This window comes from Bos mutus, chromosome 3 (genome assembly GCF_027580195.1).
Source record: "Bos mutus isolate GX-2022 chromosome 3, NWIPB_WYAK_1.1, whole genome shotgun sequence".
Taxonomy (NCBI): domain Eukaryota; kingdom Metazoa; phylum Chordata; class Mammalia; order Artiodactyla; family Bovidae; genus Bos; species Bos mutus.
Window position 1 is genome coordinate 14,152,204 of NC_091619.1, and position 24,406 is coordinate 14,176,609.

Here is a 24,406-nt window from a genome sequence, read left to right on the forward strand (position 1 = left end):
TTTGAGATTCATAATATTATTGTGTGTATCAGTAGTTTATTTCACTTTATTGCTGAGTGGTATTGTATACAAGTCTTTATCCTTTCTCTTGGATAAATACTTAGAGGTGGACTATTTAGAGTGTATGGTAAGTATATGCTTAACTTGTGAAGAAACTGCCAAAAATTTTACAAAGTAGTAGTACTAATTTACATTCTCTCCAATAGCATGTCAGAGCTTCACAATTTGCCAACACTTGATATGATCAGTCTTTTTAATTTGAACCATTCCAGTGGTTATGTAGCGTTTTCTCCTTGTTTTTCAAATTCGATTTGCATTTCCATGATGAGTAATGATGTTGAGCATCTTTTCATGTGCTTATTTTGAACTACTCACTTTTAAATACTCCATTGATAATAGAGTTAACCCTAAGTTTGGGCAAATGAAGCAAATGACAGGGGCCATAAAAGAATCTCACCCCCCAATTGGCTGTGAAATTCTTCTTAACCTACTTGAAATTCCCACAAGGGAATTTTGAGGGATGAAGTTATGTACTCTTTTGAGTTAACCAATATAAGGAGCAGTTTCTCAAAAAGATGTTTTGCATTAAAATGCCTAAGTTATCTGTAAGTGAAAACAGCAATGGATACGTTTCCTCTAATTTTCTTCCATTAAAACAGATTGTTTTCTGGATTAGCTAAGTGTCTTAGTTGCATTCGACTCTATGCAACCCCATGGACTGTAACCCACCAGGCGCCTCTGTCCATGGAATTCTCCAGGCAAGAATACTGGAGTGGGTTGCCATTTCCTCCTCCAGGGCATCTTCCCAACTCAGGGATTGAACCCTTATCTTACAGGCAGATTCTTTACCATCTGAGCCACCAGGGAAGCAGGTCATCTTTAAAAGCAAAGAGACTGTGCTTTTGGGAATGGCAGAGTGGCTGCGGTCTTTAGAGAAGATAGTGAGTCAGGAATAGAAGATAAAGAATTGCGAAAGAAATTTAAAATAGCAGACCAAAAGGACGCTCTGTCTGGTAAGCACTGGCTGGTGTGTATGTGTGTCCTGGGAGTTAGGTTAGATGGGTGAAACTGAGAGAAGAGGGAGGAGTAGAGCACTGTTACTTTAGAACATCCAGGGCTAGAACAGCTTCTATTTTCTTTTCTTCTCCAAATTAGATTCCTTCTCTTTGGGGCTTCCCCCTACTTTCCAGCTCTCCCTTTTGGGTTTCATATGACAAAAGAAGAAAATAGTTTTTGTGATGGCAGCCACTGCCTGCAGCTCCCTTTCCCTGCCTCGTCCACAACTAAAATCTTCAATGGCTGTTTCCTTGACAGGACAGTATAGTGTTGAGATTAAGTTAAGTCTCCGAAGCCAAATTCTCTGGGCTCAGTTTCTAGCTCTACCATTTGTAAGCTGCGTTAGCGTGGAAAAATTGCTTAGTCTTCCTGTACCTCATTTGCCTTATATAACAATAGAGATAAGAAAGTTACCTTCCTTAGAGAGTTGTGAGTATTAGATGAATTAATAATTTTAAGTTGTTTAGAAAATGGCCTGGCAGGTTTTAAGCTCTCAATAACTGTTAGCTGTTAATTGAATTTAAACTCCTTGGCCCCACTTTCAGGGCACTTCATAATCTGGCATCTATCCATCTAGCCCTTACTTCTCGTCTACTTCATTTGAGTTTTGCTGGTTTATTCACTGAATCGTGAATCTGTGAATGTCTAGATGGTTTCTCCTGCCTGGAAGATCCTTAATTCAAATCCAATCTTACCCAGTCTTCAAAGATCACTTCAGATCTCATCTACTCTATTACCTCTTATTATTTATTATTTCTTGATTCTTCTCAATCATCTTCCCATTTGAATTCATAGTATTATGGAATTTAGTGAATAATTACACACTCATCACTCCTTCATGTAAGTCAGTTTGTCTCCCTAATAGCCTGTAAACTTCCTGAAGGCAGAACAATATCTCCCGCTTTTGAGCCCTCTTTTGGTGGAGTGAACACATTGACTTATGCCATCTTAAGCGTCTGTAAAGAGATTCAACATAGACAACAATGTGAAGACTCCATAGCTTTAATATCAGATTAGTTAGGATTGGGGATGATAGCTTCTTTCCTACCTGTGTCATTCTCCAAAGACAGAGAGTCCCTTCACCAAAAATCCAAACAACTCCCACTTCATTTATGAACCAAGAAAGCAGAACACGTCTTACCCACATTATACTTATCAAATAGATTCTTTTCCTCATCATTTCCTCATCTTTCTACCTTCCAAGAGAAAATATCATTCGATTTTGAGTTTTTGATGGGTAATGATCATGTCTTCCTCTTTTAGTTCTTATCTATTAAAAGTCTCAACCCTTAAGTTTTCTACTGATCCTCAGGACTCCATAACCTCTAAGCTTGTAGGGGTGATTTCAGGAGGAGATGGACTAGAACAATTTACTTCCTATTAACAAGACTGGGAAAATTAGTGAAGAGCCCCTACTGAAGTCTGGAATGCAAAACCTTGCCCAAAATCCTTATTCTGTGATCATTTCAACCCTAGACTGCAGCCTTCTCTCACTCTGGAAAAAATGTTATTGTTTCATGTGTTTCTTACCCTCATCGTTTCCCTTCAGTGTTTCTTATGTTCTCCCTTGCCAATCTCTATCCGCAAATCACTTCTAGACCCATCATGATTACTGAATGCTGGCCTGGTTACTGAATGCAAAGCCACAGAACAAAGAGCCCAGAAAGAAGTGGAGGTGGGAGGGTTGCTGAGGAAAGAGGAACCCCAGCATCTGAGGGGAAGAGGTGTAGTTTTTCCAAGTCTGGCAGGAAGGCTCGGGCATCCTCCAGAGCTGCCTGAGCTGCTACAGTAAAGTTAGGGTCACCGGAGATTAAAACATCAAAGACACAGGAATGAAAGTAAGCGTCTTCAACCGGCAGCCCTTCCTTGCACAGCTGTCTGGCAGTATCCATGGTTATAGTTCCCCGACGACTGCGCACTGAGCGTGAGAGTCGCTGACTTGGAGGGCATCCCCCAACACATAGCTGCAGGTCCTGCTCAGCTGAGAAGGCCCTGGCCACATCCTCTGCTACTCTGATGGAGAAGGAGAGCTGCCCAGCTGTCTGCCGAATGATTATAGTTGTGCCAATGTAGGCAGCTCGGATCTCCACGTGGCTCCCAGGGTTAGCGGTTCGAATGGACAAACTTGAGCCCCCAGGTCGATCACCTCCATTGATAGAACCATCTTCAAAGGCTGCGGGAAGGTTGTCCACCTCAGCCTGGTAGACCTTCTGATCAATGCATTCCTGCATGTTCTTAAATATAATGGTGAGCTGTAAGGGCAAGAGGGAAAACAGTTTATTTGGGGCTCAGTGCAACCCTCCCCCCTTCCATCAACCAGGCCGCATTATTGTACATAGTCAGGGATCTAATCCCAGCAGAGATGCAAGGCCTATCACGGTCCTCACTCCTTGATCCTGTCTTTATGTTCCAATACTGTTTCATCCCTGCTCCATCCCTTTCCTCCCTGTTTGGGCTCAACCTCAACTGCTCCCATAGGAGAAGGAAAAGTTTCCTTTCTGTAACTCCTCAACCCAGGGCTTCTCAACTTTCCTCTCCCCGGCTCTTTTCTGCATTGGAGTGGAATTCCCACGGAGGGAAAGTGATTTACAGGAGCAAGTGTTCGGTAGGAGGGAGTGATTCAAGATGTGGGAGTGGTTGAGGAGGAAAGGAAATAGAGCTGCACTGTGAAAACTAGTGAGGTTGGCATGGAAGTGGAACCCTGGGGTGACCGTGGAGGAGCAGTTGAGTCCCTGACCTTCCGGGTGGTGGTGGCGTTGGCCCCCAATGCCACGGGGGAGCTGGTGGCCTGGACAAAGAGGAAGTCATTATCCAGCAAGGGCCAAGCTCCTTGGACACGGCACGTGTGAAAGTGGTGATGGAAGGTGCGCACGTGAGGGTCCCCGAAGGAGGCGCAGTGCAAGAAGCCTGGGGGTTGTCGGTGCAGCCGGGAAAACCGGCCTTCATAATCACAGGGGTCCGGGGCTGGGGAGCCAGAGGCGCGGATCGGGCCTGCGCCTGGAAAGACGGGGCCCCGGGGTGGGGGAGGGGCCGTGGGGCCCTGGCGGGAGCAGTTGTGCTGAATCATCAGGTCTTCGATGCCGTGCACAGCAGAATGGAAGGCGAGGTCCCCGCGGCAGGTGCGGGCCGTGCGCCGAGTGCAGAGCGCGTAGGAGCGGAGGGCTCGGCAGAGGCCGCTGGAGCCCACCCCTCCACCCCGGCCTCCTCCTCGAAGGGATCCTGGTGAACCCCCACCTCTAAGGCTCAGAGTGGAAGATACATACTCAGCATTGCAGCGGAGGATCTTGCATTGAGAATAAGCTGAGGGCGGAAGGGAGAGAGGAGTGTGAGCTGGTCCCCCGATCCCCGCTCAACCTCAACCATAATTCTCCCAGGTCTCATGGAGGGATAGCAGCGGATCCTAAAACCCAACTGAGAGCCTCCCCCAATTCCCAGTCCCCAGCCGCCAGCCCCCAGCTTCCTAATCTTGTCCTCATTCAGTCTTGCTAAAGATGGGTAAGCCCTGCTAGATCCACAGCTAGATCCTGCTAGATCCACAGCTCTTCTGCCTGTGGATCAAGGGCTTTCCCAGTGCCCTTCCCCAAGGTGAATAAATGGTGAATAAAATATACCTATCTGAGAGTGGGGCGAGTGACTGGGACCCCTAAGCACCCATCTCATCTCATTCACCCAAGCTCACATGCCCACCCCTACATAGCAGCCTAGATCCCCCCTAGATCCCCCAAAGCCTTACCTAACCCTTCCTTACCATGTCCACAGAGGAGCAGCAGGAGAGTGAGAATGCTTAGAGTTGGGGGACTGCCATGGGGGGACCAGGGACTAGGGGACTGGCCTGGATCCCCCATACCTATCCAGCCAGGTCCCCCCAGGTTCCGGTTCTTTCCAGCTGATGACCCTCCTACCTAGTGAATTTTGACCGGACGTCCTGTAAGGGACTGAAAAAAGAAATGTGGCTGGGCATGGGGAAGAGAAGAGTTGAAGATTGTTCAGAATGATGTGAAGAGAATCTGAGAAGATCAAGAAAAGAATGAGCTAACTGGAGTTTAGGGGAAATGGGGCTCCCTGAACTAAACACGAGGCTATTAAGCCTCTGTGCCCTGCTTTTGTGACCACTTTCAGGCCCCTTATGCAATACCCCTAGGTGGGGGTGGAAGAAAGGTTGAGTGGACTCGGGGGGCAGAGTCCACTGTATTGCCCCATTCTGAGCTACCAAACAGCAGAAATGTCAAAAAGAGGAATCATGTGGATAGATCAGATCTCAGTCATACCAGTGGGCTCCCCAACAGAATTAGGATCTGAAAATACATCAGAGACTACCTTTTATTTGCCCTTCCCCATCATGAGGGGCCACCCTCCAGAGGTCATTCATTGATTTTCCTCCTTTGTGTCAGAATTTTCAGTAAGGAGGAGTAAGGGTGGGATACACATCCCATCTCTGGAATCAGTATTCAAATGAAAAGGGAACCAGTCTCTTTCATCTACTGTAGAGAGCTAAAATTATCCCTCTGTCTCATGGAACAATGGATGCAAACCAAGCATGCAAATCAATATTTGTTTGTTATGAGTCAACATTTCTTCTTCATGAGTCAACATTTCTTCAAATCTGACTGAAGAACCACCCTTTCCATTGATCTTACCTTTCCATCCATCTTAACTTTGCAAGTTTGGAAGTCAATCTTTTGATGAGGACAAGACTTGGGGAGGGGCTAACTCCCTCTTGCCAAACTACTCTCTCTGGAGTTAAGGATATGATTGAGGGAGAGTCATGCAGGAGGGAGAACACGATGATGGGACTAGAGTTGTAGGGAGAAATCATTTACAACAAGGAGTAAGCCTCACCCTTGGAAGCCCAATGTGAAGGGCCCTGATAAATAGGAACAAGATAGAGGGTATCAGTGACTAATCATCTGAAGCTAAATTTGGCCTTGGTGAGAAAACCACAGAATAGGAGGTGTAGGAAACTTGTACTAAAGAAGGAGACTTCATCAGAAGTCTTGAGGTAACAGGAGGAGAGAGCTAAGACTCCCAGAGGAGAGATGGAGATTTAAACTTCTAGTGGCCAGAGGCCAGAAAGCTTAAGACAGAAGGAGAAATGGAGACGGGGGCACCTTGGTATGGAAAAGATCCTAGATTTGCACCAGAGACATCCAAGTTTATGTCATAATTTTATGAGATTCTAATTTCAATTTAGAAGCTTTTTAAAGGAATTGCAATTAATTTTGACTTACTGTTTCCAGAGGTCAAACATTAGTCTGATATCCAATTCTCCAGCCATGACTGTCTACTGTATCAGTCAGCTCCAGCCAGGGGATCCCCCGTCTCTTTCTCCATGTCTCCCCTAGGTCCCCAGACAGGCTGCAGTCTCACTGAGGTCAGGGAACCAGAGAAGGTCTGGTGTGGGGGGAAGGGGGACTAGATGGCTGCCCGGAGTACTGGACAGCTGAGCGGGGGAGGGAGGTGGCTACTGAGTTGACTGTTTTAAAAATAGCTAAGTCCAAAATTCCAGGAGTGTTGATGGGGGTAGGGTGTTGGAGTGTTGGCGAGAGGGTGGGGAGGGTGGAGAGGGTAGGAGGATTAGAAAGAATATGGAGTATAGGGTGCCAAGTGGCAGAGAAGGGATAGAAATATGACCAGCAAATCAGTTATCCAGTTTGAGCTTACATGATTCTAGTCACTGCCTACTCCAAGCAGCTCTCCAGCACTGTCAATAATTTAAAAGCCCTCTGGCCTTTAAAAATTAGAGTGGACAATTGTATACCTTTAGCTCAGCACCCTCATCCCTGCCATATTGAATATTGCATTTAGTTTCTACAGAACATATTAGGAGATAGCTGACTTTAAATAAGGTCCATAGCAGAGGTAGTTCACAGCCCCTCCCCCATCTTTGTAGAGTATTTCAGAAGGACTTAAAAAGCCAGCTGTCTAGAGAAGAAATCTGAGCTCTGAGTGGTTTAGGATGAGTATTTGTTTCAGTCTACCAGCTTAGATCCTCTCAGCTGTCTATTCCCCAACTGCCTCCATTTTCATTACCTTATTTATATAGCAGCTCCTCTTTGCAGGTATACACACAAACACATAAGCTTCTGAGTTGCTGAGGGAGGAGGCTAGCAAAGTCAATGAGGGAAAGAAGGAATGGGGATACAATTTTTTGAAGGGGAGAGGAACTTGGAGAGATAAAGTGAGAGAAAAAGAGATTCAGAAAGATACTTTGGTGGAGTAACATAATCTTATGACCTTTTAAGAGATTGCAAGCAAGGAGTTTAGCCACGTTGTATTTTTGCAGCCATAGGCATCGGGGATCATCATTTCTTAGTACTTCCCAAGTGAAATTAACACAAGGACTGATTTCAAATAGTGTCACTAAAGCACAAGCACTAATTTGCTCTACATTTAATTCAGAATCCAGAAGTCCACAGAATACTCTTCTCTTTTTTATACATACAGATCTGAAAATTTTTTTCTCTCTACCACATAAAGCCATATCACAAGGGTTTTTATTACAGAAATGTAAAATGACTCCACCCAAACTATCCAAGTGATTTAAAAACAATAATTTGACTGTGACATCCCAAGTGGTATATACTTTTAAGGAGAAAAAGAAGTGCAAAGATATTTTAAGTAGTCATATTATTGGTGGTAAAATTGGTATAGTTATTCTGAAAGTATTCTAGGTGCTGTTGTCGTTCAGTCGCTAAGTTGTGTCTTACTCTTTGTGACCGCACGGACTGCAGAATGCCAGGCTTCCCTGTCCTTCAGTATCTCCTGGAGTTTGCTCAACTTTGTGTCCATTGAGTCGGTGTTGCTATCTAACCATCTCATACTCTGCTGCGTACTCTTCTTTTGCCTTCAGTCTTTTCCCAGCATCAGGGTCTTTTCCAACGAGTCAGCTCTTCACATCAGGTGGCCCAAGTATTGGAGCTTCAGCTTCAGTATCAGACCTTCCAATGAACATTCAGAGTTGATTTCCTTTAGGATGGACTGGTTTGATTTCCTTGCAGTCCAGGGGACTTTTAAGAGCCTTCTGCAGCACCACAATTCGAAAGTATCAATTCTTCACTGTTCAGCCTTCTTTATGGTCCAGTTCTCACATCTGTACATGAATACTAGAAATACCATAGCTTTGACTATAGAGACTTTCGTTGGCAAAATTATGTCTTTGCTTTTTAATACACTGTCTAGGTTTGTCATATCTTTCCTTCCAGGGACCAAGCATCTTTTAATTTCATGGCTGCAGTTACCGTCCACGGTGATTTTTAGAGCCCAAGAAAATAAAATCTGCCACTGCTTCCACTTTTTCCCCTTCTATTCCACTATTTTCCACTATTTCCACTTTTTCCCCTTCTTTTTCCCCACTTTTTCACTTCCCATGATGTGATGGGACTGGATGCCATGATCTTAGTTTTTTGAATGCTGAGTTTTAAGCCAGCTTTTTCACTCTCCTCTTTCACCCTCATCAAGAGGCTCTTTAGTTCCTCTTTGCTTTCTGCCAGTGGTATCATCTCCATATGTGAGGTTGTTGATATTTCTCTGGGCAGTCTTGATTCCAGCTTGTGATTCATCCAAACCAGCATTTTGCATGATGTACTCTGCATAGAAGTTAAATATGCAGGGTGACATTACACAGCTTTGTTGTATTCTTTTCCCAGTTTTGAACCAGCCAGTTGTTTCATGTAAGGTTCTAACTGTTGCTTCTAGAGCTGCATACAGATTTTTCAGGACACAGGTAAGGTGGTCAGGTATTTCCTTCCCTTTAAGAATTTCCCACAGTTTGTTGTGATCCACATAAAGACTTTCATGTAGTCAATGAAGCAGAAGATTTTCTGGAATTCCTTTGCTTTCTCTATTATCCACTGAATGCTGACAATCTGATATCTGGTTCCTCTGCCTTTTCTAAACTCAGCTTGTATATCTGAAAGTTCTCAATTCAAGTACTTCTGAAGCCTAGCTTGAAGGATTTTGAGCATAACCTTACTAGCATGCTAAATGAGTGCAATTGTCTGGTAGTTTGAACATTCTTTGGCACTGCCCTTCTTTGGAATTGGAATGAAAACTGACCTTTCCCAGTCCTGTGGCCACTGCTGAGTTTCTAAATTTGCTGACATATTGAGTACAGCACTTTAATAGCATCATCTTTTCAGATTTAAAATAGCTCAGCTGGAATTCCATCACCTCCACTGGCTATAACAAGAGAAATTAGAAAATATTTGTAATAGAATAAAAATGAAAAGAGAATTTGCAAGAATTTGTTGCACTCCCTTAGGCCCACTTGACTTCACACTCCAGGATGTCTGGCTGTAGGTGAGTGATCACACCATCATGGTAATGTGGGTCATTAAGACCTTTTTTGTATAGTTCTTCTGTGTATTCTTGCCACATCTTCTTAATGTCTTCTGCCTCTGTTAGATCCCTACTGTTTCTGTCTTTTATCATGCCCATCCTTGCATGAAATGTTCCTTTGATATCTCCAATTTTCTTGAAGAGATCTTACCCTTTTTATTGTTTTCCTCTACTTTGCATTGTTCATTTAAGAAGGTCTTCTTATCTCTCCTTCCTATCTCTGCAACTCTGCATTCAGTTGGGTATATCTTTCCCTTTCTCCCTTGCTTTTCCCTTCTCTTCTTTCCTCAGCTATTTGTAAAACCTCCTCAATCACTTAGCCTTCTTGTATTTCTTTTTCTTTGGGATGGTTTTGGTCACTGCCTCCTGTACAATGTCATGAGCCTCTGTCCATAGTTCTTCAGGCAGTCTGTCTTCCAGATCTAATCCCTTGAATCTATTTGTCACCTCTACCATACAATCATAAGGGATTGGCCTTATGGCCTAGTAAGTTTTCCCTAGCTTCTTCAAATTAAGTCTGAATTTTGCAATAAGGAGCTAATGATCTGAGCCACAGTCAGTTCCAAATCTTGTTTTTGCTGACTGTATAGAGCTGCTCCATCTCTGGCTGCAAAGAATACAATCAATTGGATTTCAGTATTGACCATCTGGCGATGTCCATGTGTAGAGTCATCTCTTGTGTTGTTGGAAGGGGTATTTGGTATGACCACTGTGTTCTCTTGACAAAACTCTGTTAAGCTTTGCCCTGCTTCATTTTGTACTCCAAGACCAAACTTGCCTATTATTCCAGGTATCTCTTGACTTCCTATTTTTACATTCCAATTCCCTATGATGAAGAGGACATCCTTTTTTGGTGTTAGTTCTAGAAGGTCTTTTAGGTCTTCATAGAACTGGTAAACTTCAGCTTCTTTGGCATCAGTGGTTGGGGCATAGACTTGGATTATTGTGATGTTGAATTGTTTGCCTTGGAAATAAACCGACATCATTTTGTTGTTTTTGAGATTGCACTCAAGTACTGCATTTCAGACTCTGTTGTTGACTATGAGAACCACTCCATTTCTTCTAAGGGATTTTTGCCCACAGTAGTAGATATAATGGTATCTGAATTAAATTCACCCATTCCTATACATTTGAGTTCACTGATTCCTAAGATGTTAATGTCAACTCTTGCCATCTCCTGCCTGACCATGTCCAATTTACGATGATTCATGGACCTAACATTCCAGGTTCCTATGCTATATTGTTCTTTGCAGCATCAAACTTTACTTTGACCACCAGACACATGCACAACAGACCACTGTTTCTGCTTTGGCCCAGTCTCTTCATTCTTTCTGGGGCTATTAGTAATTGCCCTCTGCTCTTTCCCAGTAGCATATTGGACACCTTCATATCTTTTTGCCTTTTCATATTGTTCATGGTTCTCACAGCAAGAATACTGGAGTGGTTTGAGATTCCCTCCTCCAGTGGCCACATTTTGTCAGTGTCCACTATGACCCGTCTGTCTTGAGTGGCCCTGCACAGAATGGCCCATAGCTTCATTGAATTACGCAAGCCCCTTTGCTTCAACCAGGATGTGATCCTTAAGGATTGTGGTATACTATTGGATAAAACAAATGTGTAATAATGTTAGTGTCTTTGTGAACCAGGATTTTTTTTAAGATTTACTTATTTATTTTTGGTTTTGGTGGGTCTTCATTGCTGCGCATAGACTTTAGTTGTGACTGGGGGCGGTGGGGTTGGGCTGCTCTTCCCGGCAGTGTGCAGGCTTCTTATTGCAGTGGCTTCTCTTGTTGCAGAACACAGGCTGTAGGTGCAAGGGCTTCAGTAGTTGCAGCTCCTGGGGCTCAGGGATTGTGGCTCATGGGCTCTAGAGCACTGATTCAGTCGTTGTGGCACTTGGAGCTTAGTTCTTCTGTGGCATGTGGGAACTTCCCAGACCATGGATCACACCTGTGACCCCTGCATTGGCAGGCAGATTCTCAACCACTAGACCACCAGGAAAGTCCCATAACCCAGGGTTTTTGATGTAGAGTAGAGAGATGTAGGAGCTTCCCCAGGGGCTCAGCAGTAAAGAATCCACCTGCAATGAACGAGATGTGGGCTTGATCCCTGGGTCAAGAAGATCCCCTGGAGAAGGAAATGGCAACCCACTCCAGTACTCTTGCCTGGAGAATCCCATGGACAGAGGATCCTGGCTGCCTACAGCCCACATGGTCACAAAGAGTCAGACACAAGTGAAGCAACTTAGCACACATGAGTTTAAATTAAATATAAAGGCATTCATTTTTCATAGTTTGGGATGTTGCTGTTTTACTCATTTGGCGCATTTATATAATAAAGATGTATTCTTTGTGCCACCTCACATTTAATGTTTTTATCAATTCCTGCAAAGGTGAAGAATGCAGTGTTTGCATTTCCCTGTATTAAGATGAGAGCTCCAAAAATAAAATGTTTCTAAAATCAAAGACTGCAAGTGAGCAAAAGATAGGTTTTCTTTTGTTGAACTGCTTAGGATGGTGGCCATATGAGATTACTTGGGATTAAGAATTTATAAATCAATAGTTCTTAATTTTTTTGGATCACAAACTCCTCTTGAAAATCTAATGAGAGATATGAGCCCCATCCTCAGAGAATGCTCAAGTATGTCTGTGCTTTTCCTGTTCCAAGAATATTTTATATTCTCTTTGAAGCAATTCTATTATGGCCATTGTGCGAGTATGCTAAATCCCTTCAGTCACATCCAACTCTTGGCGACCCTATAGACTGTAGCCAGCCAAGCTCCACTGTCCATGGGATTCTCCAGGCAAGAGTACTGGAGTGGGGTTGCCATTTCCTCCTCCAGGGGATCTTCCTGACCCAAGGATCAATTTGGCATCTTCTCCATTGCATGCAGATTCTTTACCACTGAGCCAGTGGGAAAGCCCCATGGTGGGGGTGGGTTGGGGGGCGGTATGCATCGAGTAGTTCTAAAAAACTTACCCCAGTTGCTGAAGAATATCCACTATAGTATATGCCCTCGCAGATTGTGTTTTATTTGGGTTTATATTAATTTCTATCTTGAGGTCTTATAGGGGAGAGAATTAACTAGTTGGATAGAAAATCCTGTCATGTTGCCGTAAAGTGTTTTTATATTTCATGTTTCTTTTGTTGTATATGCAGCATCTGGATCACTAGCACACTTATCTATTTATTTTATGGTCCAGAGGCTCCTGATCTCCATGGAAACTGTGGATCTTCTAACATCTGAAAAAGGATTATCCTCTCAATCATGAGGGTGGATTTGAGAATCTGAGACGGGTAGAGAGCAGAGGCAGTGAAAGTGATGAAAAAGGGATATTAGGGCTCAAAGCATACTGAGGTGTGTCAGAGGGGCCTTGAGTATAAAACTGCCTTCAAGGTTTCTTAATGGGGCCTTATTAACATTATGGGAGGGACAATTTTGTGTGTGTGTGTGTGTGGAACTGTCCTGCCCAGTGGAGTACATTTAGCATTCTTGTCTCCCCTCCCCTGTCAAGTGCCATCCCCAGTCAATGTAAAATTTTAAATGCCCCTACATGTTTCCAAAGGCCCCCCAGAAGGTGGTAGCACTCTGGTTGAGGAATACTGCCAGATAGTCTCAATCCTAGGTGGTCTCATACTACCATGACCTAAACTGGTTTAGCAGAAGTCTTTTCTCTATAGTGACTATCCTTGCTTTAGCAAGATACAGGACATTTCTATCAAAGGATCCCCTATGTAGCCACACTCACTTCCTTCCTATCATCATCTCCACCTTAATATCTAGCAACAACCAATCTGATCTCCATTTCTATAAAAATGCTATATAAACAGGTTAGAGTATATAACCTACTGGGGATGCTACTATAAATGCTGGGGATTAGCATTTATCACACAGCAGAATTCTCTGGAGATTCATCCAAGTTGTGTGTCTATCAATAGTTTGTTCCTTTTTATTGCTGAGTACTATTCCATGCTATAGATGTACCACAGTTTCTTTAACCATTCACTTGTTAAAGGAGGACATCTGTGCTGTTTCCAGTTTTTGGCTTTTCATTAATAGATTTCCACATAGGTTTTTTTGTGTGAACATTAGTTTTTATTTCTCTGGGATAAATGCCCAGGAATGTAAACACTGGATCATGTAAAAATTGCATAGTTAGGGTTTTTCTGTAAATAAACTGGTTTTTTTTTTTTTTTTTGGTAAATAAACTGTTTTCCCCAGTGGTTGTACTGTTCTACATTCCCACAAGCAATGTATGACTGATCCAGTTTCTCTGCATTGTTCTCACCAGCATTTGAGATTGTCATTTTAAATTTTAGCCATTCTGATAGGTATGTTGTGATATCTAGTTGTGGTTTTAATTTGTATTTCCCTAATGGCTAATGATGCTGAACATGCTTTCATGTGTTTATTTGCTCTCTGTATATCCTCTTTGGGGAAATGTTCCATTGTGTCTTTTGATCATTTTCTCATTGTATTTTTTTTTTTGTACTGTTGAGTTAGAATGTTCTTATATATTCTACACAATACATATTTGTTCCCAGTTAGCTTGTCTTTTTCATTCTCATAATAGTATCTTTTGCAGAGTAAACATATTTACTTTTGCTGACATCTTCTTATTCAACTTTTCCTTTTACAGATTATGTTTTTGGTGTCAAATTTTTGTCTAGCCTTAGATCATGAAGAATTTCTCCTCTGTTTTTTTCTAAAAATTTTATGCTTCACATTTAAACTGTTGATCCACTTTGGTGTTAGTTTTTGTATAAGGTATGAGACTTAGGTTGAAAGTTTTGTTTGCTCTTTATTTGTTTGCTTATGGATATCCAATTTCTTCAGCAATATATATTGAAAAAAGCTATTCTTTCTCCATTGAATTGCTTTTTCATCTTTATAAAAAAAAATAAACTGGCATATTTGTTTTGGTCTGCTGCTGAGTTCACTATTCTGTTTCATTGATCTGATATTTATTTTTCTGCCAGTACCATACCATTGTTACTGCTGTAGCTTTTAACAAACCTTGAAAATGGATGAGCTGATTCTTCCCACTTAATTCTTTTTCAAAACATATTTTAGCTATTCTAGTTCCTTTGCCTTTCCATACAAGTTTTATAATAATTCTGTCTATGTCTACAAAAAAATCTTGCTAGGATTTCCCTGTTACTAAGTTTTAAATTGTGGCAAAATACATAAAACACAAAGTTCACAATTTTAACCATTTTAAAGTGTACATTTCTGTGGCATTTAGTACCTTCAAAATGTTATACAACCATCACCATTATCTAGTTCCAGAATGTTTTCATCACCCCAAAAGGAAGCCCTGTTCCCACTGTGAAGTCATTCCCCAACTTCTGGCAATGACTGATTGCTTTCTGTCTCTATGGACTGGTCCATTCTGGACATTTCATATAAATGAAATCATATGTGACCTTCTGTGTCTGGCTTATTCCATTTAGCATGTTTTAGAGGTTCATCAAAGTAGTAGCATGTCAGTATTTCATTCTTTCTTTTTTTAAAATGTCTAATATTTATTCATTTGACTGTGTCAGGTCCCAGCTGTGGCACACAGGGTCCTCGCTGCATCATGCAGATCCTTCATTGCAGTGCACTGGACTCTCTAGTTGTGGCACCAGGGCTTAGCAGCTGCGCGGCATGTGAGATCCCAGCTCCCCAACCAGCAATCAAACCCACCCACATCCTCTGCATTGGAAGGCAGACTCTTAACCACTGGACCACCAGGAAAGTCCCTTTATTCTTTCTTATATCCAAATAGTATACCATTGTATGTATATACTGCAGTTTGTTTATCCATTTATTCATCAATGGACACTGGGGCTATTTCTATCTTTTGGCTATTGCTCGTATCATGCTACTATGAGTGTGCATGTACAAGTATTTATTTGAGTACCTGCTCTCAGTTCTTTGGGATCTATACCAAGGAGAGAAATTACTGCATTGTATTCTATGTTTAACATACTGAGGAACTGCCAAACTGTGCTCCACAGCAGCTGCAACATTTTATATTCCTGCCATGAGTGGATTAAGGTTTCAATTTCACCTTCTCCTTACCAACACTTGTTATTTTCCATTTTTAAAAACTATAGCCTTTCTGGAAAGTGTGAAGTGGTATCTTACTGTGATATATTTGCATTTCCTTAATGACTAATTGCATTGAGCATCTTTTCATATGCTTGCTGGTTATTTGAATATCTTCTTTGGAGAAACTAAATTCAAATCATTTGCTCATTTTTTGAGTTGTTTGTCTTTTTCTTGTTGAGTGGTAGCCTCTTCATTCTTAAAGGATATTTTTGCTGGATATAGGAATCTGGGTTGACAGTCTTCTTTCAGTGTTTGAAATAAATTGTGCCACTTCTTCTGGCCTTCGTGGTCTTTGAAGAGAAATCTGCTGTCATTCAAATTGCTTATCCCTTGTAGGCAAGGTGTCATTTTTCACCACTTTCAAGATTTTTTTCTTTTTTCAGTTTCCAGCAATTTGATGATGATATGTCTTGGCATAAATTTGTTTGGGTTTATATTCTTTATAAAGAATATATATATATTCTTTATATATCACAGATTCTTGAATCTGTGGGTTTGACTTTTGCTAAATTTGAGGAGTTACTTATTATTTCTTTTAGTACTTTTTTTAGTCCTGTTCTTTTTCTCTGCTCCTTCTGGGAATCTGATGACACAAATGTTAGATCTTTTGTTATAATCCCACAAGTACCTGTGACCCTGCTTTTTTTTTAATTCCATTTTCTCTGTTGTTCAGATGGAGTAATTCCTGTTTTTTTATCTTTCAGTTCACCAATTCTTTTCTCTGTCCCCTCCACTCTGCTGTTGAGCCCATCCATTGAGAGTTTTTGTTGTATTTTTTTAGTTATAAAATTTCTGTTCAGTTTTTCTTTATATTTTCTATTTCTCTGCTTAAACTTTTCTTTGCTGGAACTTTCTAATTTTTCATTTGTTTCAAGCATGTTCACAATTGCTTGTTGAAATATTTTTATGATGATGGCCTTAAAATCTTTGTCAGATAATTCAGCCATCTCAATCATCTAGGTATTGTCTGTTTTCATTCAATTCAAGATCTTGCTTATTGACATGATGAATGCTTTTTAATTAAAGCCTGAACGTTTGGGACCCTGGATCTTATTTAAACCTTCTGTTTCAGTTGGCTGCTTCTGATACTAATCAGGTAGAGAAAGTGGTGGGTGAGATGTCTTGTGAAAACCACATAGGTGTAGAATTCTAGGTTCCCCACTTGGTCTCCATTAACACCTGAGGAGAGGGGTTCCTCATTACTGATGGGCAGGAGTAGGAGTTCCAGCTCCCTACATGGCCTTGTTATCAGCAAATGTTGGTGAAAGTACCACGAAAGTATCATGTTTCCTCTGATAGCAATCCGGCAGGGAAGATGAGGAATACTTCCTTACAGGCCTGCTGAGAATGGAAATCTAGGTATCCCACTCAGTCTTTGCTGGTGTGGGTTGATGTGGGCCACAGTTCTTTCTGTAGCATTTGGCTGGAATAGAGCAGTTATTGTCTAAAAGCTTTTTATTTTGCTAGGCTACCTCTTTCCCAGTCCTTTGACTAGAGAGAGCAGGCTTTTGTTGTTGTTATTGTTTTGGTTTTGTTTGGCTGCATCCATTGCATTTCCAGGTTGCCAGTTTCTTCAGCTCCAAGTCTGGGATATATGAGGCACTAAGAAAACCCAGGGAAATCATCACTGTGTGGTTCCTTGGGCTCTGAGGCCCCTTGCTAGTCTGCCTCTTTCTATTTTTCAGAGCCTCATATGTTGTTCTATATGAAATGTTCAGGGTTTTTAGTGGTATTAGCAGAGAGAACAGAGGAAAGTACATCTGCTCAATCTCCTCCTATCTATTCTCTTTTATTCACTTGTTTATTTGGTTTTCCTCTAGACTGTGAGCTTTTTACATGTATTTTTGTATCTTCAGTACCTACTCCGGCACATAATCTGTAAATGTTTGCAAAAAGGAAAAAAGAAAATAGAATGTGGAATGAAGTAAATGAATTGCACTCCCTCTCATTCGTCTTTAGGTGTGTAGTGCCAGGAAGGAGGAGGCTTAATCCTATTCTGAATGATGAGATTTCTCCTGGTGCTTTGAGGTTGAGAAAGGAGGCTTGCTCCAAGTAAGAGCTAATACTGCAGTACTTTCCAGTTTTTCCTGTTACTGAAAATTACCAGCAGGTGGCAGAAAAACTGATGAAAGTAGACAGTTGACCAAAACATAAGGAGGCTGATTTCCTTTGTGACACAGAAAAATAAAATGGATTGCCTTGTGCCCACCCTGGATACAATCCCAAAATGTTGCCCTGAGGGTTAGATTTTTCTTTCAACATTTGAATACAGGTAGCTGCCCAGTGGGAACAGAGATGGAGTAAAAGAAAGTGGGCTTTGTTGGGTTCCTTGGTGACTGTGACACCAGGATTACTTGGGTTTTGTGAAAATAAATGTCTAGTGTTTAGTTACTCTTCTCCCTAGGAAAGTGTGTATTGGATGACCAGAGGATTGACACTTTTCTTACACAACTGTTTAATATTGACACTTTGAAAGCAAAACGAAGCAATAAACTCCCCCAAAACATCTGGCAATGGCACCCCACTCCAGTACTCTTGCCTGGCAAGTCCCATGGACAGAGGAGCCTGGTGGGCTGCAGTCCATGGGGTCGCTAAGAGTTGGACACGACTGAGCGACTTCACTTTTACTTTTCACTTTCATGCATTAGAGAAAGCAATGGCAACCCACTCCAGTGTTTTTGCCTGGAGAATCCCAGGGACGGGGGAGCCTGGTGGGCTGCCGTCTATGGGGTCGCACAGAGTCGGACACGACTGAAGCGACTTAGCAGCAAACATCTGGCATCCTACCATTCATTTTTTCTATCAGGTCCTGCTGATTTTTGCTTCAATTTTTTAGTTCTCTTTTTCACTTATTATCAGAAGTGTTTTCTGATCGTAAATTATGGAGGCTGTTTTTAAACTTTATATTTGAACTTATGTGCAGAGAATTAATCACAGTGCAGTCTTCTGACCAAAAAATGTCTGAGAGGAGACTTGATTGTCTCTTTCATTTTTGGTTTTCTCAAATTTTTATTTTGGAAAAATACCAAATGTACAAAAATTTAAAATAATAAAATTTCAATTACCCTTCACCAAGATTCATTGTTAACATTTTGCCATATTTGCTTTCTGTCTCCTATAAAGCTAATTTGCATACATTGAGGGGTATGGTTTTTAAGATTGTTTCAGTCTAGGTATGCACTCCAGTTTTCTTTTCTTTCTCCTCTCTCCCTCTCTTCCTTCTTCATATTTGAAATTGCTGAAGCTCCAAAAGTCTTCTCTTAGTCTCCCACAAACGAATTATGCTCAGATCCTGCTGACAACCAACCACCCATGGGCTGAATCACTTTTACTTGTCTGTAATGTTCGCTTTGGTCAACAGAGTTTGGCCTAAATTCATAAGCGATTTAAAAGAAAAAAACAAAAACAAAAACTGCTATAGGACTTCTATATTCCTTAAGGAAAGATTCCTGGGAGAGCACAGCTAGGGGCTTTTACTTCCCGCTGATTGCAATTCAGGAAATACAGCAAACAGGGGAAGCTGAGAGTTTCCTATTAGTCTTTAGATCTTTTCTCCGGACATTTGTCTTTAATTTTGGAAACTGCGATCGTGTGCATACGATCCTCACTTAGCTCTGGGAGCCAAGCTGGGGTGTTCTTTCCAGGGTTTTCTACTTCAAGAAAAAAAAAGTAGTTTTTTACGAGGAAAAAGTAGTTTCGGGGTAGTTGGAGGGCCCAGTAGTGAAGAATCTCAAAATCTAGATAGCTGAAAGAACACACGTCACGGAATGGGTAAGCAGAGACACACATTGAATTAGCCTCATATATTTCTATCCGCAAAGGTTTGCTATCGTCCCTGGTGGTCTAGTGGTTAGGATTCGGCGCTCTCACCGCCGCGGCCCGGGTTCGATTCCCGGTCAGGGAAATATTCGTTTTCTCTCCTGAATACTTTTAATGATTAACTTCTTTTCTTCTACTCAGTTTCCCCATGGGTGGCCTTAGCTGAAACATAAAAAATACAGAAGAACATAAAAAATGGCTTCTACCCGTTTTTGAAATACAAAATGGAATATGCTCTACATACTGTTTTATTACAAACTATTTTTAAAGTTATTTCTAACACTTTTCAGTGGAAATAAATATACTTAAGGAAAACATATTTCTTTCAATTTATTTAATTTCTGCAAAGGTAATATAGTCACATGGTTTAGGATTCAAATATGCAAAAGGGCATAACTATTAAACCTAATTTTCACCTCTGCCTTCTAGTTTTCTTCTAATAAGGCAGTCAATAGTAAGTTTTGTAATTATACTGTAGTGTAAGTATACTATAAATATAAAAAATAAATTTTTTCTAAATGCAAGTACATGCATACATACATATATCTAAATACGTTCCTCTTTCTTACACACATGATAGCAATCCATGCACACTTTTCTGAACTTTGCCTTTTTCACTTAACATATATTTTTAAAAATAGTTCCAGATTACATATGAAGACCTTCCTCATAGTACAATACTATGTACTATGGTACATAGTATTCCATTGTATTGATACTCCATAATTAATGGAACCAGCTTCCTATTGATGACACTTAGCTACAGCTGCTGCTGCTGCTAAGTCGCTTCAGTTGTGTCCGACTCTGCGACCCCATAGACGGCAGCCCACCAGGCTCCCCCATCCCTGGGATTCTCCAGGCAAGAACACTGGAGTGGGTTGCCATTTCCTTCTCCAATGCATGAAAGTGAAAAGTGAAAGTGAAGTTGCTCAGTCGTGTCTGACTCAGCGACCCCATGGACTGCGGCCCACTAGGCTCTTCCGTCCATGGAATTTTCTAGGCGAGAGTGCTGGAGTGGGGTTCCATTGCCTTCTCCACTTAGGATGTTATTGTAATCCCTTGCGGCCATAAAGATAATCTTCTACATGTCATTTTGTCGTCATTAGTGGCTAAGTCGTGTCTGACTCTTGGGACCCCATGGACTGAGGCCTAACAGGCTCCTCTGTCCAAGGGATTCTCCAGGCAAAAATACTGGAGTGAGTTGCCATTTCCTTCTCCAGTCATTTTGTACATGTGTAAAATAAATGTCCAAGAACTGAAATGCTGGTTCAAAAAATATGTGCATTTATGGATGGGTAATGCCAATGGCACCCCACTCCAGTACTCTTGCCTGGAGAATCCCATGGACGGAGGAGCCTGGTGGGCTGCAGTCCATGGGGTCTCTAGAGTCCGACACGACTGAGCGACTTCACTTTCACTTTTCACTTTCATGCATTGGAGAAGGAAATGGCAACCCACTTCAGTGTTCTTGCCTGGAGAATCCCAGGGATGGGAAGCCTGGTGGGCTGTCGTCTATGGGGTCGCACAGAGTCGGACACGACTAAAGCCACGCAGCAGCAGCAGCAGCAGCAGTGCCAATATGCCCTCCTTCGAGGTCCTATCAATTTATACTCCCACCAGCAATGTACAATATAAACTTTTTTTTTTTTTTTTTTTTAAAGCTCATGTGGGTTTTCATAAAAAGAATTTGATCAATTGTGTTTCTGGACTTTTACGTTTTTGTCCTTAAAATTTTGGCTTTACAAATAACACTTTAATGAACATCTGTATGAATACATCTTGGTCTATCCTTGGATACTACTTTCTGATAAATTCATAGAAGTGGGATTACCATTTCATATATTATATGGATTAAATAATTAAATATAAGAACTGAAACAATTAAAAATAGTGGATAATTATCTTATTGGGCTGGAGAAGACTTTTTCAAGATAAAAACAAACGTAGAAAGCAAAACTGACAGTTAAAACGACATAAAAACAGAAAACTGCCCATCTGAAAGCCTATAAATAATATTAAAAGACAAATGGCAAACTAGCATGTCAGTAATATACATATAAAACAAATACCCAATAGAAAAAGTCAACAAGTGTATGATTTAGTTCTCAAAACTAATACAAATAATTAGTAAAGTTTATGAAAAATGATCAACTTCAGTAATAGTACAGTAAATACAAGTTAAAATGAGACTCCAAATTTTTATGTTACACTTTCGTAAAAATAAAAAGATGATATCTAATTGACTAATATAATTTGGTAATACACTTTCGGTGAGGTTGCGCCACACAGCAATTTGGCAATATGTATCCAAATCCTAAAAATGTAGCTTTTCAATGGCAACTTTACCTCTATGCCTTTGTGCTAAGGAAGCAGTCTGAAACGCTTAACAATATATGTACAGAGATAACACCCACATTAAGGCCTGAAGTTGTCCGCTGGATTGCAGAGGCACGGTTCAAAAGACAATAAATAAGCTAAATCGATTTTCCTTAAACCTCTGAAACAACTAAAAAACTATCACAAAATTTTTAATATACTCACAGAAGAAATCCTAGAGGTCTTCTTTTACTTTTCGTCCTTTGGCTTTGTGTTGAATATTTCTCAACCTAAATCCCTAAACATGAAAGTCAGACCAAAATAATCAACTCGTCATAGGGAAATAAACCGGTTTTGCTTCCTGTGTGCGTTGGTGGTATAGTGGTGAGCATAGCTGCCTTCCAAGCAGTTGACCCGGGTTCGATTCCCGGCCAACGCAGTGCCTATATTTTCATCTGCCCAAACCTTGCTTGTGAAGGCCAAATGGAGGGAGAGATATCTTTTGACCACCCTTTGTCCTCAAACTCTAAGCCTTCAGGGAGATTCTAACGAGAGTGAAGCTCCAGTTTTCTTGCAGCTACCAAGCCAAGCCTATCTGCTGGGTTTGGCCTCTTGCTTAGCACCAGTTTACGATAACTGTCCTCTGGGGGGCCCTTAGGTAATGTCTGAAAAGGAGGCTGATTTTATTTGTTTTTCTGAATACTCTGAGGCGACTTAGATTTACTGAAGTCAGCCCAAGAGTCCTTAGTTTCTGAGAGCGGGCGCCAAGGAACGGTGAGGGAAGCAAGAAAAAAATAAAGGGACCTCAAAGCCTTTCGCAACTCACCAGCTCCGCTTCTCTTTCGGTTCCAACATTCAGGAAACAGAAATATCAGCTCCAGGGTACCAGGTGGAGGTGTAAATAGGCAAATGCTCTGGTTACCTAGGCCGAACGCCTTGAATATTTGAAGGGGAAAGAGAGAAGTGGTTTGAGGAAGGCGACTGGGGACGCGGTCCCGGGCTGCAGGCGACAGACCTCTCAGATCTCGACAGTGCGCCGCCGTCCAGCAAAGGGGGTGATATTGGTGCCGGCACCGCAGGATTCTCGGACCCAGATTCGGGTGTCAGACTTGGCTTCGAAGTTGTGAGTGGAAACATTTGGAATTTTCTGTGCAAATAGCGCCAATTAGGTAAAGAAAGCTACAGTAAGACAGTCCGGTTTCAAAGGATATTAAATCCAGCCGCACTGCGCCGCCGCGAAAGTAGCACGCCGTGATCGTATAGTGGTTAGTACTCTGCGTTGTGGCCGCAGCAACCTCGGTTCGAATCCGAGTCACGGCATATGACTGTAGTTCGCGTCAGCAGTCTGTTTTTCGGAGACTTTTAGCTATTAAAAAAAAAACTTTGTAATCCTCTTTTGCTCAAGACTGCACCGCAGAATATGCAGTCTATGAATTAGACGAATAACTCACTCCGTGGAGCTCACTCTACGGCTCATCGACCTAGGCGAACCTGACCAGCCCCGGCAGAGGCGCTTCGGGGCGATGTGCAGCGCCTCGGAGCTTCGAGAAAAGCCTGCCTTCACCTGAGCAGAGGAGACAGCTTTTCGCGGGTGACTCGGGAACTCAGCACCTCTTCCAGAAGTTGGAGAAATGAACGTTTCGGAGGGTGGAGAGAAATCTCCCGTGAGCGCCCACGCCTGAGGCTCTGAATTCCATCCGACTTGAAATCTCAGTGGGGCTTTTACACGTAATGAATATGGTCTTTTACTCAGGTCACACGAAGTTTAGTATTTAAAAACAAAATCGTGCCCCAAATGAATAGTGAATTGGACCTATTTTCCGAGAGACGCGTCCGTCAGCTCCACCTCCATCTCACCCCCTGGTCCTAATGGTTGAACCGGGAAAAGGGTTTCGGACCCGGAAGGAAGCAGGAGGCTCAACACCAATATTTCGCGAGAGCAGGTTCCCGCTCCCCTCCTAATCCCTGCGGCAGTTTGCGCCTGTCATCCCCGTTCCCTCGCGCTTCTTCGCCTCCTTTTCAGTATTCCGGGTCCCAGACACCGGGTTCTCAAAGGAATTTGCTAACCAAAAGGTCTCAAAACCTGTATAAAAGGAATCTGAAGTAACGTCGGGGTTTCCGGATTCGTGATTCCTGGGTCCTCCGCGAGCCCCCTTGGCCTCTCGCAGTCCCGTCACTATCGAAGGGTCGAGTTTTTTGGTGGCAAAGGCTTCTAGTACATTTATAAAATCCTAGAGCCCGAGAATTCTTTCAAATTAAATTTCGTGTATCTTTGACCGTGAAGGTAGGCCTTTGAAAGAAACTATACTTCTATAGGAAAGACCGCTTGCACCGGTGCCCGGCTAGCTCAGTCGGTAGAGCATGAGACTCTTAATCTCAGGGTCGTGGGTTCGAGCCCCACGTTGGGCGACTTAAGCTTTTGTTTTTCCTACCCACCTTCGGTTTTATTCAATCTTCCTTTATTCGCTGCCAACTGAACCAGCAGCTTCTAAATAACTATTGTTGTCACTGCTGTTTTAAACTTCAGTTAACTATTCCAGAAATCGCCTCTATTTGCCCGAATTTCAGCAAAAAGAGGAATCTGGGCTACCGATTCCAGCATCTCAGGTTGAGACCTGGGGTCCCTGATCCACGGCTCCCTGGAACCAGGTTCCTCCGAGGACCGAATCCGGGGCCCGCGGAGCTCGCCCTTTGTTCTGTTTCGACTTGCCCCACCTAGAAGACGTCTTAAGATAGGGGTCCCCAGCCCTTGGGTCCGCTGCCTGTTATGAACCGGGCTGC

At 42.1% G+C, this 24,406-nt stretch overlaps 1 protein-coding gene, 1 long non-coding RNA gene and 4 other non-coding genes across 11 annotated transcripts; 4 read left to right on the top strand and 2 right to left on the bottom strand.

The window, feature by feature from the left end:
• Nucleotides 1-2,042: 2,042 nt before the first annotated feature.
• On the bottom strand, nucleotides 2,043-6,451 carry HJV (hemojuvelin BMP co-receptor). 6 transcript variants are annotated; one of them, XM_070367068.1, is made up of 4 exons: nucleotides 6,285-6,451; nucleotides 4,805-5,009; nucleotides 3,794-4,356; nucleotides 2,043-3,308 (listed from the first exon to the last, which is right to left on the bottom strand). In XM_070367068.1, the coding sequence occupies exons 2-4, from the start codon at nucleotides 4,899-4,901 to the stop codon at nucleotides 2,685-2,687; spliced, it is 1,284 nt and encodes a 427-aa protein (XP_070223169.1). In that variant the 5' UTR covers nucleotides 4,902-5,009; nucleotides 6,285-6,451; the 3' UTR covers nucleotides 2,043-2,684. The 6 variants fall into 6 exon arrangements, with proteins under 6 accessions (XP_070223169.1, XP_070223168.1, XP_070223170.1 ...); XM_070367067.1 differs by having other exon boundaries at nucleotides 4,805-4,991; nucleotides 6,285-6,450; XM_070367069.1 differs by lacking the exon at nucleotides 4,805-5,009 and having other exon boundaries at nucleotides 6,285-6,450.
• An 11,971-nt stretch (nucleotides 6,452-18,422) lies between these two features.
• LOC138985698 (uncharacterized) lies at nucleotides 18,423-23,657 on the bottom strand. Its single transcript, XR_011462724.1, has 3 exons — nucleotides 22,452-23,657; nucleotides 21,851-21,923; nucleotides 18,423-19,471 (listed from the first exon to the last, which is right to left on the bottom strand). It is a non-coding gene; the product is annotated as an uncharacterized lncRNA (long non-coding RNA).
• Nucleotides 19,323-19,394, top strand: TRNAE-CUC (transfer RNA glutamic acid (anticodon CUC)). The gene has a single exon. It is a non-coding gene; the product is annotated as a tRNA-Glu (tRNA).
• TRNAG-UCC (transfer RNA glycine (anticodon UCC)) lies at nucleotides 21,993-22,064 on the top strand. Its single transcript has one exon. It is a non-coding gene; the product is annotated as a tRNA-Gly (tRNA).
• On the top strand, nucleotides 22,874-22,945 carry TRNAH-GUG (transfer RNA histidin (anticodon GUG)). The gene has a single exon. It is a non-coding gene; the product is annotated as a tRNA-His (tRNA).
• A 304-nt stretch (nucleotides 23,658-23,961) lies between the features above and the next one.
• TRNAK-CUU (transfer RNA lysine (anticodon CUU)) lies at nucleotides 23,962-24,034 on the top strand. Its single transcript has one exon. It is a non-coding gene; the product is annotated as a tRNA-Lys (tRNA).
• Nucleotides 24,035-24,406: the final 372 nt, after the last annotated feature.